This window comes from Gavia stellata, chromosome 29, assembly GCF_030936135.1.
Source record: "Gavia stellata isolate bGavSte3 chromosome 29, bGavSte3.hap2, whole genome shotgun sequence".
Classification (NCBI taxonomy): Eukaryota; Metazoa; Chordata; class Aves; order Gaviiformes; family Gaviidae; genus Gavia; species Gavia stellata.
The window spans coordinates 5,563,113-5,579,501 of record NC_082622.1 but is presented as its reverse complement, the minus strand read 5'-3'; the positions used below and the strand labels follow the sequence as shown (position 1 = coordinate 5,579,501).

The 16,389-nt window shown below is 62.9% G+C and overlaps 1 protein-coding gene across 2 annotated transcripts in view; it reads right to left on the bottom strand.

The window, feature by feature from the left end:
• The window catches only part of PTPRU (protein tyrosine phosphatase receptor type U), a 78,602-nt gene extending 67,187 nt beyond the window's left edge, over window positions 1-11,415 (bottom strand). The window contains exon 1 of one of the 2 annotated variants that reach the window (XM_059830966.1): window positions 11,343-11,415. In XM_059830966.1, coding sequence (XP_059686949.1) covers window positions 11,343-11,415 — 73 coding nt within the window. The remainder of the gene's footprint in view (window positions 1-11,342) is intronic. The other variant, XM_059830967.1, reaches the window with a different exon arrangement.
• Between the last annotated feature and the right edge of the window lie 4,974 nt (window positions 11,416-16,389).

Below are 16,389 nucleotides of genomic sequence, written 5' to 3'. Positions count from 1 at the left end.
CCCCGTCCAAGTGCCGTCCCCACGCAGCGCCCGGATCCGGTCAGCACTGCTCCCGGGGGAAGGAGCAGCATCATTTCTCCGTTATTTATAGCCGGGTCAGGAGAGGTCCTGCAGCACAGAAACGCCTTCCAGCTCCCCGGCCAGGAGGCCACTAACCTGCAACACAAGTGCTTTAATAATGAACCATCCCTTAATTAACATAGTCAGGGCTGCCTCTTCCACTCCATAGGAAGAAAAACAAGGCAGGCCTTCGGAAACCTCCGTCCTGCCGTTATCGATTGCTTACTGTGCAACGACAGCTCCCGGGCCATGGGGCCACCTGGCACCCTGGGGGGAAAGAAAGGTAAAAAAAGGGGGAAAAAAATGAAAATAAATTGAAAAAAGGTAAAAAAAGGGGAAGAAAAAAGCTCTTTTCTCCACCTGGCTCCTTTATTACCATCAGGTCCCCATGGCCCTGCTGAAGGCTATCCACTCCACATGCCCATGGACCCAGAGTCATCAGGACCGTGAGCCCCAAGTGTGAAACGCCGCTTTCGGGGAACCCCCCGGGGACACAGAGACCCTCCCTTGGCACAAGTTCAGGCAGGGAAAGCAGCTGCCCCAGGACACAGCAGCAGCATCGCCGCAGCCCCGGAGGGCTCTGACACCACCTCCGGCTGCAGAAATCATGGGAAAGACCAAGTTTTCCAAACCAACCCCATTTTGCGGGGGGGTAAAGATGGGGAAAACCCTCGGTCTCCCCCGCCCCGCAGCCTCTCGCCCTCCGGGTGCCACCTCTCCAGTGACGGCTGCGGGAGCGATGCGCACCGGTGGGCTAATCCTCCTGATGCCAAGCGCCGGCGGGGCTTTGGGGAGGCAGCTCCGCCGGGTTATTTATGGCCTTTCGAGGCGGAGAACGGAGCCGCTTGCGTTGCCAAAGAGCCTTCACACGGCAAAACCAGCCGGTGACGGGGCTGCACGGTCCCCACCGTGCCCAGCATCCACTCCCCAGCCTGTGGGAAAAATAAGAGCGGGAGGAAGAGGTGCGGGGAGGAAGGTTGGGGCAGAGCAGGAGCACATCTCAGTGCAATGCAAAATCCAGGTCGACGTCCTCCTCCTCCTCCCAGTGCACTGGGAGAGCTGGAAAAAGCAAAGTGGGAAGATTGACACCGAGGTTTAAAGGTGGCGATGAGGCTGACGTGGGTAAATCAATCACCCACGCGCCCGGCTGCCGGCGCGGGCTCAGCTAAACCCTTTGCTATTAAATGGGGAGGAACAGAATCGCCCGGGACATTAAAGGCACCGGCAGAAGCCCCCGTGGGGGGAATAAAAAGGAGCCCTGTGCCCAGGGCATCCGTGCCAGGGCTCCGGGGAACGTGCTGGACCAAACCGGGCACCCTTTGTTCAGGCAGAGGTGGGAATATGGCTAATTACACCCCAAAAACCCATCAACAGGGGTGTTTTTACCAGTCCCCAAGTTGGGCTCTGCCATCCCTGGCCAGTACTGGCTTGGGCATCCATCCATCCCTGAGACTGGGGTAAAATCCAGCAGCTCCAGCAAACTCATCTGGGGGTCTACACCAGCATCCCAGTGCCACCCAGTCATCCCAGCGGTTAAAACCTCTTTTAACCAGGCAGATAATTTCCCCCGGTTCAGGCGTTAGGCAGAAAAGCAGCCGGCACTTCGGGAAGGCAGGTTGTAAATCCAGAGTCGCAGAAGCCCGCAGATGCCTTTCCTCAACAGCTTATTTATTGCTTTTAATACCTCCCCTCCATCGCTGGCAGCACCGGCTGCAAAGCCAGGTTTGCTTTGCAAACGGTCAACAAAAAAATAAAAAAATCAAATTTCCCATTTTTCTGCAAAGCTGCTCAAAGTCGGTCCCCGCCCCCTTTATTTTCATAGGCCCTATAAAAACTCAGCTAAGACGCAGGCAGGCACCCACCCCCTGCCCCTCTCCAGCTTGGAGGGCGAGCAGGCAGAAGCACCGCACCGAGCAGGGATGACGCGGTGCTGCCGCACTGCTGAGACCTGGCAGACTCGGTGCACGGAACCGCTGGGTTTGAATCCACGTCCCCGACAGCAAAACCCCGAGTTTGGTCGCACAAGATGAACTCACAGTCGACAGCCGGGATACAGGATGGATTCACAGACGGCGCTACCAGCTGAGAGGGCGCGTGGTACAGCCACCCACAGCATCCCGACTCCTTCCCAGCGGCTCCCACACAGGGATACGCTCCCCAGCCCCATGGCAGCACCCCAAACGCCCTGCCCTCCCTCTGCCCCCACCCTGCCAGGGTACCCCTTTCCCCATCCAGGCAGGGAAAGGCATCACCCTCCCTGTGAGCCTGGGGACCCTTCCCAGGCTGGATTTTCAGCAAGCCCCAATGCAGCACCCACCCGCACCCCGTTGCCCATGGGAAGGCTCAGGACCCTCCGTCCAGCACCAGGGAAAGGAAAACGGCTGCCGAGCAGTGAGCAATGCTGGGGAGGAGGGCACGTCTGCAGCACCCCCTTCAGTCCCCCCCAAAATCACCCCCACCACAGCAGCTCTCATCACAGAAGACCCCACTCCTCTAACCCCCCCACTGCCACCACTCCACCACCTCAGAGACCCAAAGGCTCATTCCTCACATTTCCTTCCCCACCTTTTTTCTGGCTCGTGCAGACCGGGATGCAATCGCTGCCTGACCCCCATCCCAGCACAAGCATCTCCCCCCCCCATCCCACAGCCACCCGTGGCGGGGTGTCCCACTACTCCCCCATGGCCCCGTTGGGATCCCACTTGCAGCCCTGGCCCTGGGCAGACAGTTTGACCAAGGCACTGTGCTCTCACCCTGCCCCACTGCCAGGTCCCAGAGCTGCCCCCATCCCCATGGGGGGGCTGACCTGCAGCATCCTCAGCACTAAAAACATTGGGATTACACTAATTCTGCAGCAATAACCGAAAAATTTGGTGGAGCGCATGGGTGGTCAGAGAAGAGACCCTGCAGCGGTGCCGAAAGTGCACGCAGCAACTTGCAACCCCATGTCAGCACCCTGCACCCCCTCCCCGCACGCATCCTGCCGCAGCCAGGTCCCAGCTCCCATTCCCGACCGGCTGCAGCCCCCAGACCCAGCCCAAGCAGGACAGCCCAGCCACCCCGCGGGAGGAAAGGTGGGAGACAGTCCCTTGCACTGAGAAATGCTGTTCAGAGCCAGGCACGGTGAGCAGCAGTTCCCCAGACAGGAGCCCGGGCGAGATACTAAATAAAAAGTTCAGCTAATAAAAACAGAAATAGCCCAGCGCAGCAATGCACTGCTTTGGTTTGATATTGTTATAATCCAAGGAAAGCAGGCTGATTGCTGGCTGCAGAAAAATCAATGGGATGTTATCACTCGGCAGACAGCTGAAAAGACAGTAAAAAATAAGCAGAAATAGAAGAGTCCTTGGGAAAAGACCCAGCTGGGCAGTGGCCAAACCTGCACCACATCCCCGTCCCTGAGCTGCTCCTTCCCCAAAAACACACTGGAAAGCTCCAGCGCCCACCTCCATCGGGTGCCCCATTGCCACCCAAAAACAACGTCCCTGCTGGGACATCTGGTTCTGTGAGGTGCTGGGGGGGTGACCAGGGATCGCCCCCCTCCGCTAATTCAATTAGCAGCACCTAGTCCTTATGTGAAGAGCATTTATTCTGCTAATCACACGGGGCATTAAGGTGCCTCTGTGGACAGGCAGGGATGTGCTGGCACGGGGTTAAGAGCTTTGCATGACCCAGGACCTGGCACCCAAGGGTGTGGGGGGCTGCCCTGCCCCGTGACGGGTCCTTGTTCCCACGGGTGGGCTGCCAGCAGCAGGGAAAGGGCTTTGGAGGAGACACCATCCTTGGGCAGATCTGCCTGGACTTGTGACAGGTTTTAAAATCCCTGCTCTTGAACCCTCCACCATCACGGCTCAAGATTCAGGGGGAACCGAGGCACCGGTGCCATGCAGCATAGCACAGGGAGGGGGCTGCACCCCAAGGAGCCCTGCAGAGCATCCCCAAAACCACAGCAGCTCCACAGACACCTCCAAATCCATCCAAGCAAGGAAGCGCACGCAGTTTGTCCGTAGTTCACCCCTCCACCTGCGAGCAGCCGTGGTTCTCCATCCCCTTTGGCCCATCAGAGAAAAAGCCATTTCCACTATCTCCCATCAGACAGCGATAAGACCCCCAGGCAGCACCCCAAAGCCGAGCCCCCCGCACCGGGGGAACGGCTGGGCTGCGGCAAGCGTTTCATCTCCTCTTCTAGACCAGCCACTGCTCGCCTCCTGGTGACATCCTCCTCCCGGTGACATCCAGCCACCCCGACCAGCGGCTGACGGTCCGATTGCGGGATGAAGCACACTTGCTCCTCCGCTGGGCTAATTGGGATAATTAGGCTGGAGGTCTCCGGCAGGAAGCAGTGGGCTCACATGCCCAGGGGCTGCCATGGCTCATGTCCCCGCGCAGTCATTTGTGGGTACCCAGGGTGGCGCGGGGACAGTGGCCTCGTTAAGACGCATCAGGTCATCGGTGTCCCTGTCCCCTCGTCCTGTCCTGGGAGAGCTCCGAGCACTTCAAGCCAGCCAGCCGCTGCATCCCGGCCACGACTCTGATTAACTTAACGATGTCAAGAAAGGTCTGATCCACATGGGGGGGGTCCAGGAAATCAAAGCAGTTTATGGCTTATGCCAGCACCCAGTGGGTGCCACACTGGGGCAGAGCCCAGCACAGCACCGGAGCGGGAAGGGATGGATCCCATGCCAGCCCCACACAGCCAAGGAGGGCTGCAGCCGCAGGGAGCCGGAGGAGGTCTGCACCAGCACAACTACCCTGTTGTGGGCAATTCTCCAATATTTTTCAAGCCAAACCAAAAAACCCAACAAAAAATAGCGTATGACAAAAAATATACTCTGAGTGTTGTTCTGGCTGCAACACATCCACACCCCCCAGCTGCAGCAAGGGTGCAATGCTCCGCTCCCTGCTGCATCCCTGGCTGGGATGGGGGGGCTCTCCCCAGCCCCCTGCGCACCCGCAGCCCAGAGCCCACCCCTGGGGGGAGCAGAGAGAGGGGTCCCCAGGCAGTGGGGTGCACCGGGGCATGGCAGACACAGTGTCCCCACTCCCCCTCTCAGCGATGGGACTGCCCAGCAAAGTCCCCCCCACCGCTGAGCCGGGGCCAGCGGACCCAGTGCAGGGTGCTGCGGGGTACAGCAGTGCGCAGGAGGGGCGCAAGCACCCACCCACCCTCACCCAGCTCCACTTTCCCCAACATCTGGAGCGCTGCAGGGGCCAGGAGACAGCAATTTTATGGACAGTCAGGAGGCTCCTTCCAGCTGCGAGTCTGCCAGGCACAGGGGGGTCACGCACCGGGACCCCACAGCCCCACTGAACCCCAAACCACGGGAGCATCACCCTCCCCGCACTCCCACTGCAGCCCTACCTCCAATTCGGAGCGAGCAGCCGCTCTGGCACCCCGATGGCCAGCCACCCCCCAGGAATGGCCCCCGCACACCCCTGCAGCCCCACAGCAAGGGGGGGAGCAGGGGGAGCTTTGCTGTCCTGCTCCTGCAGCAGGCAGAGTGCCAGCACCCAGATTTGGGGGCTGGCAGAGGTGCGTGGGGACGGAAGATGGGGACAACCCCATCCTGGCTCACAGAGCGTGCAGCACGATCCACACCGGGATTTGCTTTCTGGGTGGAAGAAATTGGGGTGCAAAGCCCAAGCCCCTTAAACCTGCAGGAAACCCATGGGCTACCCCGGGTCATCTGTCCCCCCCCACAACCAGCACCCAGGCACAGGCGGGTGCTGCAAACCCAGGCTGCAACACCCCCGGCAGGACCCGGAGGAGCACAAAAGCAGCCAGGGGACAAGCTGCAGCTAATGACCGCCCAGCAAGCAGGAACAATATCTCTGATTATAAAAAAATCAGCTCAGAAGGGCAGCCGATGCATGAGCCCCCCGATGCCGGCAGCCGCTCGGGGGATCGGGGCTGCCTGCGCAGGCGGGAGGCAGGTACGGCTCTGCCTTCGCTTCCCAGCAGCGGGAACAGAGCTGGACTTTGGATTTTGATCCGGCCAGAGGGTGTAGAAGCAGCCGCTCCCAGCGCCAGGAAAGGAAGCGGCTCAGGGAACACCCAGGGAAGTCCCTCCGGCACCTGCCAAGCTCCACAGCCCTCTTCCTCCTCCCCAGAAATGCCCTTCACCCCGCGAGGAAGACAAGGTCCTGTGTCCCCAGGACCCCCCTCCAGCCAGGGAAGGCCGGGGCACCGCAGGCTGGCACCCACCCCATCCATCACCCACCCACATCCATCCCAGCACGGGGAGAATCAGCAGCAGCTTCTGCCAGGCCACCTGCAGCGGAAGGAAAAAGCTCCATCTCCAGGACTTATTTTAAGGATGCCAACAAGGAGGCAATTAGCTCCAGGGGACTAATTGCTGGGAATCCTCCTTGTCCGGAGGGGAAAGCCTCAGTTTCCCCAAGTACAAGGGGAGGGTCCCCAGCCTGGAACAGGAGAGTGGGATCCAAGGAAAGCTGCAAAGCGAATCCCCAGCCGCCGTTGGGGAAAAGAGGAGGTTTGGGAATCTTGACATTTAATCACGCTGTAACTAAAGGTTCCCAGACATGTCTAATAAGACAATTATAGAGCATGTTAATAATAGATTATTAAAAAGCTTATTTATAGAGGTTTAAGCAGGCAGATGGCAGGGCTGTGTCGATAAGGCTCTCCAGAGCCTGCGCTACCTCCCGGCTCCGAGGATGGAGCAGGGATTCACCTGCCTCTGCCTCGCCAGCCCCTCACAAAGCAGCAAATCCCTGGGGGGGCTGCAGCCAGGCGATTATTTTTATGGGGTGCATTGGGGTGCTCAGGGCTCTCAGCCCCAAGGATGGGGTGATGGGTTGCATGCGATGGAAAAGCTCCATCCCGGGTGCAGTCAGGGGGAAAACCAACATCAACAGGCGGCAGGGAGGTTGTCGCTGCCATGGCAGGGGTCAAGGCCACCAACAAGCATCTGCCTTTGTCTTCCCAGAGGCATCTTTGCTCCCCAGGGGCCCTGATCCTGCTGGTTTTGCTCCAGGAAAGCTCGCGGGGAAGCTGGAATGGGGCTGGTTTGTCTTAGTTCGGATAACAAAGGGAAAAATGTGCAGTGTGGGCCAGGAGGTGACTCACCAGGATCCCTGTTGCCGAGGCCAGGGCAGGTCCCAGCACCCGGAGGAAAAACATGAAAGAGGAGTTTTGGAGCAAGGAGAAGAGGGCAAAAATGATGCAAACACAACTGCAAGGCTTGGAGGGGGGGACACAGGCATTACCACCCTCCACCACAGCTCCATCCACGAGCATTAGCATCACTCAGAGCATCCTTAAATTCTGCTTCATCCCCACGGACGGTGAAGGTCCACCTTGCTCCGTGAAGTTCCACCATGCTCCGGAGCAGGGAGAAGGGACTCTGGAGAGCCAAGAGCTTGGGAGCAGGAAACCTCCACCCTGGGCACACTTGGGGTGTTTGTGCTGTCTGGGGGCACTGGGAAAGGCGATGGTCCTCCCAGGGCATTAAAAATGCACATGTAGGAGCCAGCAAGAGAAGGAGACCCTTCCCCGGCACAGCAGAACAGGCAGGGGGGAAAAAAAAACCCAAGCCTGAAACAAGGTGACAAGGAAAATATAATGCTCTCGCACATTTTATGTGCTTGGCAAAGGCGGGGTAGGGAGAAAAAAATGCCCTGGCATGGGAGAGCCCAACACCAGCCAGGTGGAGGGAAATAAACACCGGGCAAAGGGCTGGGAAGAGCAGGATCAGGCACCCAAGCACCCAGAGAGCACCCACGACTGACCCCATCCCCAGCACCCGGGGGCTGGTGCAGGGGGCTGCCAGCAGCACACGTCCCTGCAGCACTTGGGGACAGACCCCCCCCAGCTCCTAACCCCCCACCCAGCCCCTGTGCTGGGATGCACAGACACAGCCCCCCTCTCCGAGCATCCCCCCCCCATGACCCCCAGTAATGAAGATGCTGCGATTAACGAGCATCCCCCCCATGACCCCCAGTAATGAAGATGCTGCGATTAACGAGCATCCCCCCCCCATGACCCCCAGTAATGAAGATGCTGCGATTAACGAGCATCCCCCCCCATGACCCCCAGTAATGAAGCGCTGCGATTAACGAGCATCCCCCCCCCGTGACCCCCAGTGATGAAGACGCTGTGGTTAACGGCCGGCCGGGGCAGGGGGACGCCAGGAGGATTTGTTCCGCTCCCCGACCCCAATCCCAGCCCTGGGGACAGCGTCTGCTCGGTGGTTCCCATTCACTCGAGCGAGACAACGCAGCGGGGTCGGGGTCACCCGTGCCACCTCCTGCCAGCCTGCGAGGGCTGTCCCCGGGCAGGGGGGGTGACAGGACCTTTGGGTGACCCCAGCCCTTCCACCTGGCCCCCAGCGAGGGGTTCATCCAACATAACCAGCAACACCCCCACACACAGCTCGCCCAAAACCAGTCTAGTGCCACCAGAGGTGCCACCAACCCCAGTCCGGGGCTCCCCGGTGGCACCAGCCTGCTAAGTGGAAGCTTCAAAACCAACTATTTTATTTGCTTAATTGCTGCTCACGCAGTCAAACCCGAGCACAAACAGTTTCCGCATCATTATGGCAGGAGTGCCACGCAGCGCCAGCGGCTGTAGGCGCGTGTCCCCAATGCGTGTCCCCAGTGCATGTCCCCGCTGCCAGCGCTGTCGGAAAACAGCCCGGGAACATGGCGGGGGGGGACAGAGGCTGGGGTACACCTGAAAAGCAAGTTATCAGTGAAATTTTGGGGTGCATGGGTGCAATACAGAGGAGCGGAGCTGCCCCCTTTCCTAGCAAGGGAAGGAAAAAGGAGGAGGAAAAAGAGCGGAGACTGTAAAAGCCGCTGCCCCGCGTCCCAGCCGGGAGCCCTGCGAGCCAGCCCGCGGCTGTTAGCAAGGGGAAAGGCTCCATCTTTTATTGCAAAGAGCCCAGAGAGGAAAAATGGGGCCGGCAAATGACACCAGTGACAACTCGCAGGTCCCTGTCACAGCCAGCTGAGCCCCCCACCCCGATCAGTGCGAGGCAGGCAGGCACCGACAGCTTAGTTGCTGTGAAATCTTAATGAACTGCAAAAGTTTGCACGCTCCGGAAAGGAGCAAAGAGCACCCCGAGCCAGTGGGGAGGCTGCAACCGGGGCACTCGGCTGCTCTCCCAGCTCTGCCGCTTGCTCACGGGCATGCCGTGCCTCAGTTTCTCCACTCGTGGAAGGGATCACACAACACCCCTTTTTTGCAAAGGAGCAGGAGGAAAACCACTTGTCTTCTAAATACGCACAGAGCCAAGCAGCTGCTCCTCCCCGTGACTGGCTTTGGGGTCTCCGGTGACCCCACAACACATGCAGCTGGCATAAATATTTTTTCCCAGTCCTGCCTGCCGTGCAGCCCCGACCCCACAGGGACGAGGCGGGTGATGTCCCCGCAGCCGGCCAAACCGCATCAGCAGGAACGAACGCCGGGATTCACGTAAAGAGCAGCCTGCGATAGAGCTGGGGGGACTGGAAGCAAACCCCTCGCCTCTGGCCGAACCCAGCCCCTCCGGCTGCATCGCGGAGCTGAGTCTGCCCTCCATCTACCTGGGGAAATGCTGGAATAAACACACCCCTGATTTACACCAGGAATGGGCTCGATCCTGCCCTTCGCAAATGCCATCTTGCAGGGAAGGAAGCCCACGCAGGGGACAGGGTTGGCTTGGGAGGGGGAGCATCCCCACAAAGCCCCCCCAAGCCCTGCTCCACCGCCAGCAGCGCCAGGTCCCCACTACCATCCCTCCAGCCCCTCGCAGGCTGCTGCGGCTCGGCCGTGACAGCCATCAGAGAAAGACACACACCCCAGGACCGGGGAACAGCAGAGCCCCAAGCCCCCCCCCGACACCCAGAGAGGGCGCAGAAGCCCCTTCCTCTGGCAGAGGACTCGGAGCCCCTCACCAGCTGCGTGCCTCAGTTTCCCTATTGCCTCCTTGCTCTGCCCTGAAGCACGGGGCTGCTCCGTGCACAGATCAGCATCTCCCCCCAACCCCAGCACACAACTCTCCCCCCCTCCAGCAAAATATAAACCCATTCCCTCCCCGTCTCCTCCACCTCGCATGAGCTGTGGAGACCCTCAGCCGCTTCGTATTCCCCCCACCCACCCACCCACCGTCCCCCCGCCGCACGGGTCAGCCTCATGTTGCTTTCTGCTGATGGGTGTCACTATTGATAATTTTTAGTGAGAGGCCACTACCCCCCCCCCCCCCCCCCAAAAAAAAAAAATCAGTGCACCAACATGGGGACTGCACACAGGTGAGCCGTTTTAAAGGTAAAAAAAAATTAAAGAACGAGGCAAAACTACACCTTAATGCAGAGCATCACCCAGGAGCTGCAGCACTGGGCTGCCCCGGGAGCAAGGCACCAGCTCCCTGCTCCCCCGTGCCTCAGTTTCCCCTGCAAAAAAGCACTCACAGTCCCCGGGAGCCCCAAATTCCCCCACCTGGCAGCACCCAAGCCCCGAGGGGGTCGGGAGTGAGCTGCCCCCCCACAACTTCAGCCCCTCCGGCAGCCCCTGACTGCAGGGTCAGGCCCTGCCCGGGGGGGGCGGGAGAGCCGCTGAAGTGCTCGGAGGGAAATGGGGGGGGGGATAAGTAAAAAAATAAAATAAATTAAAAAATCGATCGTGCTTTGGTAAAACTCATAATTATATCCCCCTGACAGACGGGGAGGCAGCGCAGGCTGCAACCGGAGAGCGGCCTCGGCCGCCTCCTGCTCCTCCCGACGGGCCCCCGGACCCCCCCGGCACCCTCCGGGACCCCCCTCGGGGACACCCCCCCCCCACCAGGGGGATCCCGCCGCTCCTCACCGGGGCCGTCCCCACCCGTTGCCCCCGACGGCGCCGTGCGATGCCCGCTGCCCCCCCCCCCCCGCAAACGAACCCCCGTTGCCACCGGGGGGGGGGGGGGGAGTTCTCCCTCCCGGGGGTGAAGCGGGGGGGGGGGGGCGGGATGGCGGTCGCCCCCGTGCCCGGGGAACGAGCGGGGGGTGCCGGGCTCGGGGTGGGCTCGTGCAGACGCGGGGTGCGAGGGTGCTGCCGAGCCCACCCCCCCCCGGCACCGGGGTGGGCGCGCTCCGGCCACCGCTGTCCCGAACCCGACGGCCCGGAGGAAGCCCCGGCGGCGGGACGGGCAGGAGCCGCCTTGCACCGGGAGCGGCGGAGCCCCCGCCTCGCCCCACCACCGGGGGTGCTGCGGGGCGCGCCCCGAGCTCGCAAGCGCCCACAGAGCAAGCAGGACCCACCCCCCCGCCCCGGTACCCCCCCCCGCCGCCCCCGTTCCTACCGGCGGGTGTCTCGGTGTCCAGCGCGCAGACCCGCAGGGCGAGGGCGAGCAACAGCGCCCGGGCGCTTCGCATGGTGCGGCCGGGGCGGGGAGGGGGGCGGCGGGGCGGAGGGGCCGGGGCCGCCGCCGCCGCCTGCGGGCCCGCGGTTCCGGCGCGGCGGCGCAGCGGGGCACGCGCGCCCGCCCCGCGCCTCAAATAGCGGCGGCCGCGCGGCGGCGGCTCGCTCCGCCCTGACGTCAGCGCCGCGAGGGCCCCGCCGCCGCCGCCGCCACGGCGGGCAGGCCGAGGGCGCCCCCTGCCGGCCGCCGCGCGCACGCGCAGCACCGAGCCCCGCCCCCGCCTCCCGCCCGCGGCGGGGTTGGGGGGCGGGGGGGAGCGGGGGGGGAGTCCCGGCGGCTGCGGGGGGGGGGGGTGGTCCCCGGTAGCGGGGGGGGGGTCGGTGCACGGCTGCCCGGGAGCGGCGGCTGCGGGGGGTGCGCGGCTGCGGAGATGGCGCCGGGTGAACGGGGGGCGCGGGGGGGGGGGGGGGTGCAAAGGGGGACCCCGGGTGCAGGAGAGAGCACGGCTGCAGGGGGGTCCCCGGTTGCAGAGTTGGTCCCCGGTTGCAGAGGGGTCCCCGGTTTCAGGGGGGTGTGCCGCTGCAGGGGGTCCCCGGTTGCAGAGGGATCCCCGGTTGCAGGGGGGTCCCCGGTTACAGGGGGGTCCCCGGTTGCAGAGGGGTCCCCGGTTTCAGAGGGGTGCGAGGCTGCAGGGGGTCCCTGGTTGCAGAGGGGTCCCCGGTTGCAGGGGGTCCCCGGTTCCAGAGGGGTCCCCGGTTGCAGGGGGGATCCTCTGCTGCAGGAGGGTCCCTGGTTTCAGAGGGGTGCACAGCTGCAGGGGGGGCCCCGGTTGCATGGGGGTCCTCGGTTGCAGAGGGGTCCCCTGTTGCAGAGGGGTCCCCAGTTGCACAGGGGTCCCCTGCTGCAGGAGGGTCCCCGGTTTCAGGGGGGGTGTGGCTGCAGGGGGGTGCCCAGTTGTGGGAGGGAGGTGCGGGGTCCCCGGGTGCGGGGAGGACCCCCCAGTTGCAAGGGGTGCAAGGCTTTGGGGGGTCCCCGGTTACAGGGGGGTGCCTGGCTGCAGAAGGCTCCCCAGCTACGCAGGGGGTGTCCCCAGGGGTCATGGCTGGGGGGTCCCCACCAAGCTGGAGTGGGTCCTGGGGGGGTCCCCAGCTGCAGAGCGGGTGCTGGGAGGCGGCTGGGCAGGGGGTTATTGGGGTGGGTGGCGGTGGGATGGGTGCACCAGCACCCTGCATGGGGGTCCCGCACCTCACAGAGCTGAGCAAGGTGGGGGTGACACCCACCCCCGGGGTGGGCCGGCAGGTGCTCCCAGCCCCTCGGGTGCCCCCAGCCCCTGGGGGGGTCTCCAGCACCCAGCACCCATGGGCTGGGCACCAGGGACCCTGCAGCTCCCTGGGGACGGAGGGTCCTGCCCACCCTGGGGGGTCCTCAGACCCCAAACCGCCCCCCCGGGTCCTCTGCCATGAGCTGCCATGTCCTGCGGGATGTCCTCGAGGGACAGGGACATGATGCTTTCTCCCGCAGGATGGTGACATGGAAACCTGGGCAAGGCTGTATGGGGGTGGCAGTGGCGCAGGGGACCCCAGTGACACCCAGCGAAGCCACCGTCCCCTGGGGTGGGAAGGGGGTGACGGAGGGAGGGAGGTGCAGGACATAACTCGAGTGACCAGAAGGGAGAAGAACCCCAAAGGGTGGAAAAGGAGGAAAACCTCCGGCCCTTTCCTGTCCGGGGTGCAGGCGCAGGAGGAGGCACGCAGCGCTGGCAGCCCTCGCGTGTCCCCGCTGGCGGTGCCAGCGGTGATGAAAGGCGCCTTGTTCGGTGACATCCTCTCCGGCCCTATTTCTGGAGGAAAATGTTTTTCCAAAGGTTTGGGGCGAGGAGGGGGGGAGCTTTGCATCAGCTTTCCGGCGTGATCCCTGCTTGGGTCACCCAGCCCCGGCTGCGACTCCGGACTGGGAAACTGCTTGGGCGGATGAAAACTTGGAAGGCGGAGGGCACGATGCCGCAAAATATTGGGCCTTTTTACCCCAAATCATGCGGGGAGAAACCCCAGCATTAGCAGCACCCTGCGATCGTGCAGCCCTGTCCTGCGAGACCAGGCAGCACCCAGCGCCAGCACCCAGCTGGGGGGGGCACGCACGGTACCCGGGTGTCGCTGAGCCCCGTCACCCCGCCGGGAAGCTCCCAGCCCTGGAAGTGGGACAACGCCACCCGCCAGCGCCAAGACGCTTCATCCAGGTTCAGCTCAGCCCCAGGACGCTGCCGTGCCGCCGCTCTGCGTCGGGCTGACTTATTTATTTGGGGTCAAATCCAGCCCTGGAGAAACACTTGCCAGGAAAACCGGGGAGGGCAAACCACCCTCGGAGCCGGTTCTTGGGGTACGGACGAGGGACCGGGCACCCCAACAGCGCTTTGCCCCGATGAAGAAAGGCCGTCGCTGCCGCCGTTTTAATCCCAGCCCCGGCTGCACGGTTGCAACTTCATTTCAAAGCTGAATTTTTCCTGGGAACTGAAGAGCTTTTTGCCCAGTAAATCATGGCGGGCGCTCCCCGGGACGGGAGGATCACTTAATTTACTGCACGGGGAAAACCCGGGATGCACCGGCTAAATCAGAGCTAAAAATAACAGCCTGTGTGCAGGGCCTTCGTCCCCACAGGGAGGAGGAGGAGGAGGAGGGGAGGAAGGCTACAGCAGGGCTGGGGGTGTCTGTGGGTTTGGGCCAGCCTGGGAGCGTGGTCCTGCCCCACGGACGGTCCTGTCCCCACGGCTCCACGTGCGTCGTGGCCCCTACCCAGAGCCCCGGCGTTGGTGCAATCAGAGGAAAGGAATCTGCTGGCAACAGGTGGCTCTGCTGACAGCCTGGGGACACTGCACAGCCCTGGGGACACTGCACAGCGCTGGGGACACTGCACAGCCCTGGGGACACTGCACAGCCACAGGGACACTGCACAGCCCTGCGGACACTGCACAGCCCTGGGGACACTGAACTGACCCAGGGACACTGCACAGCCCTGGGGACACTGCACAGCCCTGGGGACACTGAACTGACCCAGGGACACTGCACAGCCCTGGGGACACTGCACAGCCCTGGGGACACTGAACTGACCCAGGGACACTGCACTGACCTGGGGACACTGCACAGCCACAGGGACACTGAACTGACCCAGGGACACTGCACAGCCTGGGGACACTGCACAGCCCTGGGGACACTGCACAGCCCTGGGGACACTGCACAGCCACAGGGACACTGCACTGACCTGGGGACACTGAACTGACCCAGGGACACTGCACTGGCCTGGGGACACTGCACAGCCCTGGGGACACTGCACAGCTGCGGGGACACTGCACAGCCCTGGGGACACTGCACTGACCCAGGGACACTGCACTGACCTGGGGACACTGCACAGCCCTGGGGACACTGAACTGACCCAGGGACACTGCACTGACCTGGGGACACTGCACAGCCCTGGGGACACTGAACTGACCCAGGGACACTGCACAGCCCTGGGGACACTGCACAGCCCTGGGGACACTGAACTGACCCAGGGACACTGCACAGCCTGGGGACACTGCACAGCCCTGGGGACACTGCACAGCCCTGGGGACACTGAACTGACCCAGGGACACTGCACTGACCTGGGGACACTGCACAGCCACAGGGACACTGCACAGCCACAGGAACACTGCACTGACCTGGGGACACTGCACAGCCCTGGGGACACTGCACAGCTGCGGGGACACTGAACTGACCCAGGGACACTGCACTGACCTGGGGACACTGCACTGACCTGGGGACAGTGCACAGCCCTGCGGACACTGCACAGCCCTGGGGACACTGCACAGCCACAGGGACACTGCACTGACCTGGGGACACTGAACTGACCCAGGGACACTGCACTGGCCTGGGGACACTGCACAGCCCTGGGGACACTGCACAGCTGCGGGGACACTGCACAGCCCTGGGGACACTGCACTGACCCAGGGACACTGCACAACCACAGGGACACTGCACAGCCCCAGGAACACTGCACTGATTCAGGGACACTGCACTGACCCAAGGACACTGCACAGCCACAGGGACACTGCACTGGCCTGGGGACACTGCATGGACCCAAGGACACTGCACAGCCACAGGGACTCTGCACAGCCCTGGGGACGCTGCACAGCCCTGGGGACACTGCACAGCCCCCGGGGACATTGCATGACCCTGGGGACACTGCACAGCCCTGGGGACACTGCACAGCCCCCGGGGACATTGCATGACCCTGGGGACACTGCACAGCCCTGGGGACACTGCACAGCCCCCTCCCTGCCTCCTCCCCCCAGGCCGCAGCAGCTCCCCAGGCAGGGGCTCAGCAGGGCTGGGGTCACCCCAGGGCTGCCAGCCCCAAATGCTCCCCCTGGCAATGTCCCCAGTGTCACCCCTCCCTGTGCCATAAGGGTGTGCAACATGTTGCGCTCCATTCCCAGTTCCCCCCAGTTGCTCCCAGCAAGCCCCCCAGCCAGGTTAGCACCGCGCGGTGGCACTTACTCACAGGGATATGTCTCTCCCCAGGGATCCGGGGACAAAGCAGACATGTCACACCCTCCCTGCTCAGCACCCACGTGTGTCCCCCAGCCGGGACAGCACATTTTGGGGTGAAGGCGGAGGGCGATGGAGACCCCTCTCCAAACCACGCCAGCCCCAAGTCGGGCGCGGATACAGCCCCGTCCCCAGCCGGCACTGGCAGCGTGTTGCCCCATGCCGAGCACGGAGCGATCCTGACAAATCCTCTCCCAGCGACACTAAAAGCCTGTTAAAATAATGCCCGATAACGGAATTAAGCTGCTTAGATGCGTGAGAGCGAAGGCAGGAGAGCGCTGGCACCCCAGGGACCCTGCCGGGAAGAGGACCTGGGTCACGCAGCACCCGAGGGACACGCTGGGGACAGTCTGGAGAGGAATATGTTTGGGGTTTTTTTCCAGCGGCTGAACTGAAACTTCTCAGTT